A 2,527-nucleotide genomic window follows, 5' to 3' on the forward strand; every position below is an offset into this window, starting at 1 on the left:
TTTATGGTTGTTTCATCAAAGTGATTCTTGACTCCTTGTACCATTCTAGTTCTGAAAGACTAGAACAGGAAAACCAGACAAAAACAAGTACTAGATACAGCACTGATTTTCTGAATAACCCTGAGCAAATCACTTGGATTATTGTTTTAAGGCTTATCAATAAAAAAGTCAGATTAGCAATGAAGCTCTCATGAAATGATGAATTTAAAAACACCTCGGAAAGCATAAGGAGTATTCAGATCTAGTTTCATGTGTTTATCAAGGGTTAGGCTGATAACAGGTGTTAATCCAATTACAGGATAAAAAGAACTATAATTAGGAAATAAAATAGCTCATTTTCCTATTGGCTTATCATTTCCTTCATTTTAATATTAACAAATCATAATTTAACTAAATTCAATTATATTTAAGTAAAATTTAAATTATACCCTCCTTCCCCAGATAGGACACAGAATCATTTTCTTCTCTAAGGGATTTATTGATCCCTCTGAAACCTGACAAGAAAGCCACACTCACAGTCAAGGTATGACAACCAATGTTTTCATTGTTTTTCAGTCTTGTAGTATTCCCAATAGTGAAGACAAAGCTCCTCCACACGTCTGTCCAGAACAACCACAAATCCCATGCTTCCTGTGTAATGGGTCCAGTGGTAAGAGGTGACAAGTTCATTGTTCATTCAAACAACCCGGTAGGCCTTTCCTTTAGGGTCTGCCAGGATAACTATACCCCAACAAGCAATGCCTGGAGGTGGGAAAAAAAAAAGCATATTACTTATATGTCACAATTTAGTTTACCAAGTGTTCCATATGCCATCTTATTTAACTGTTACAACATTAAATTAAAGATATATTAACATTATATATTTCGAATAGGAGCGTGAAGCTCAGAAAAGGAACAAAAAAGTTCAGAAAGAAAGAAAATACCCTATTATCTTCCAAAGCAAGTAGTTTTAACAAAGGTAAATGATTTAGACAACCTGACTGACAACAAATCTGAAAACCTAAAAAATCTATTCACTTAGAAAACTGGTTTGTAAAGATAAAGGAACACATGACAGTAAGACATTTTGGCAAACAATATTGTGGATTCCCATAACCCAGCAGTGCATCAAGTAGATGGGCTTTGAACTTGAACCTGCAACTAAAATCTGGCTTCCAAGCCCAATTTCCTAAGCCAATGGCAAGTGCCCTCACTCTAACATTCTCCAAGAGAAAGAAAAAGAGAAATTTTGGGGGCCAGATAAACCTGGGATGGAAAGCCAGCTCTGTCACTTTCTGTCCAATCCACTTAGCTTCATTTTACCCGAAAATAAAATGGGAACATTGTTAATACCTCTAATCGGTATTGTAAGGATTTTAAAAACTGAAATTAATAAGAGTTCTCATAAAATACTGTTTTCCTTTTTCTTTTCTTTCCTCTAAGGCATCGCAACTTCTCCCTGCCCAGGGCCTACGTTGGGGCGCCCCGCCCCTCCAGCCCACGTGGCTGTTGGGTTTACCTCACCCCACCACCCCAGCCCAAGCGGCACTGCCCCGGCTCTCACTGATGCCGATGACCATCTGGGCAATAGGGCCTGGACCCGGAGCATATCCGAGCTTCATAGGCTTCCGCGCCACCAAGTACACGTAAAGGCCTGCCCCTATCAGTCCCGACCCGGAGAGCACCCGGCAACTCCAGCAGTTATTAAACAAGGGCGCTTGCTCTGGGGAGGTCGGCGCTTCGGACGCATCTGGGGGAGCGGGGGGAGCGGCCACCGGAGGATCGTCGAACTTCTTAGGCTGCATAGGCCGGAACAACGAAGAACCCATGTTCTGGGAAATGGCCCAGTCGTGACAAAACTTCGGTTCGAACTGACGTAAAAGATGCGGCCGGAAAGCAGAGCGCAGTGCGCCGGAAAATCCTGAGGGCGGCTGGGAAATGTAGTTTTCGCCTGAGTCGCTGTGTCGCTAGGGCGCGAAAGAGGCGGAACTGGTAGGGTGGATTTCAATGGCTGCAACCTTGGTGTGTGCAACCTCCACCTCTTATTAGTTTATAGAGATTTCGACTTAGCCGCCATTCTTTCCCCTTCCCCCCTTTATTGATGCCGGGAATTGAACCCAGGGGTGCTTTAGCACTGAACTGCATCCCCTGTTTTTTCAATTATTAACTTTGAGAGAGGGTCTAACTAAGCTGCTGAAGCTGGCCTTGAACTTGCAATCCTCCTGCCCCAGTATACTGAGTTGCAGGAATTACAACCAGTACTCTTCTTACTAGGTGTCTCAACTTTCGGCATCAGAAGTCTGGAGTAAATCTCTGGGTTTACTGTGTAACATAAACTGTGAAGCCCTGGGTATGCCACGTCTCCTGCTCAGAGACTTGTGTCTTGAAGGGTTGAGTTTTATATATTAACTATATGCTAGATACTTTGCTAAGCAGTTCTCTGCATTATGTGACTTCCCAATTCAGTATGACAGTTTTCTCAATAAATGACACAACTGATTAAGTAACAACCATAGTTGAAACCAATGTCTGCAGATAAAGAGTCACA

General features: G+C 42.4%; 1 protein-coding gene across 1 annotated transcript; it reads right to left on the minus strand.

Moving 5' to 3' along the window:
* Positions 1 to 457: 457 nt before the first annotated feature.
* Dmac1 (distal membrane arm assembly component 1) lies at positions 458 to 1,860 on the minus strand. The gene is made up of 2 exons (XM_026391490.2): positions 1,544 to 1,860; positions 458 to 741 (listed from the first exon to the last, which is right to left on the minus strand). Exons 1-2 carry the CDS (start codon positions 1,806 to 1,808, stop codon positions 677 to 679), a joined length of 330 nt encoding a protein of 109 aa, XP_026247275.2. The 5' UTR covers positions 1,809 to 1,860; the 3' UTR covers positions 458 to 676.
* Between the last annotated feature and the right edge of the window lie 667 nt (positions 1,861 to 2,527).

Source organism: Urocitellus parryii, chromosome 4 (assembly GCF_045843805.1).
Source record: "Urocitellus parryii isolate mUroPar1 chromosome 4, mUroPar1.hap1, whole genome shotgun sequence".
NCBI classification, from domain to species: Eukaryota; Metazoa; Chordata; class Mammalia; order Rodentia; family Sciuridae; genus Urocitellus; species Urocitellus parryii.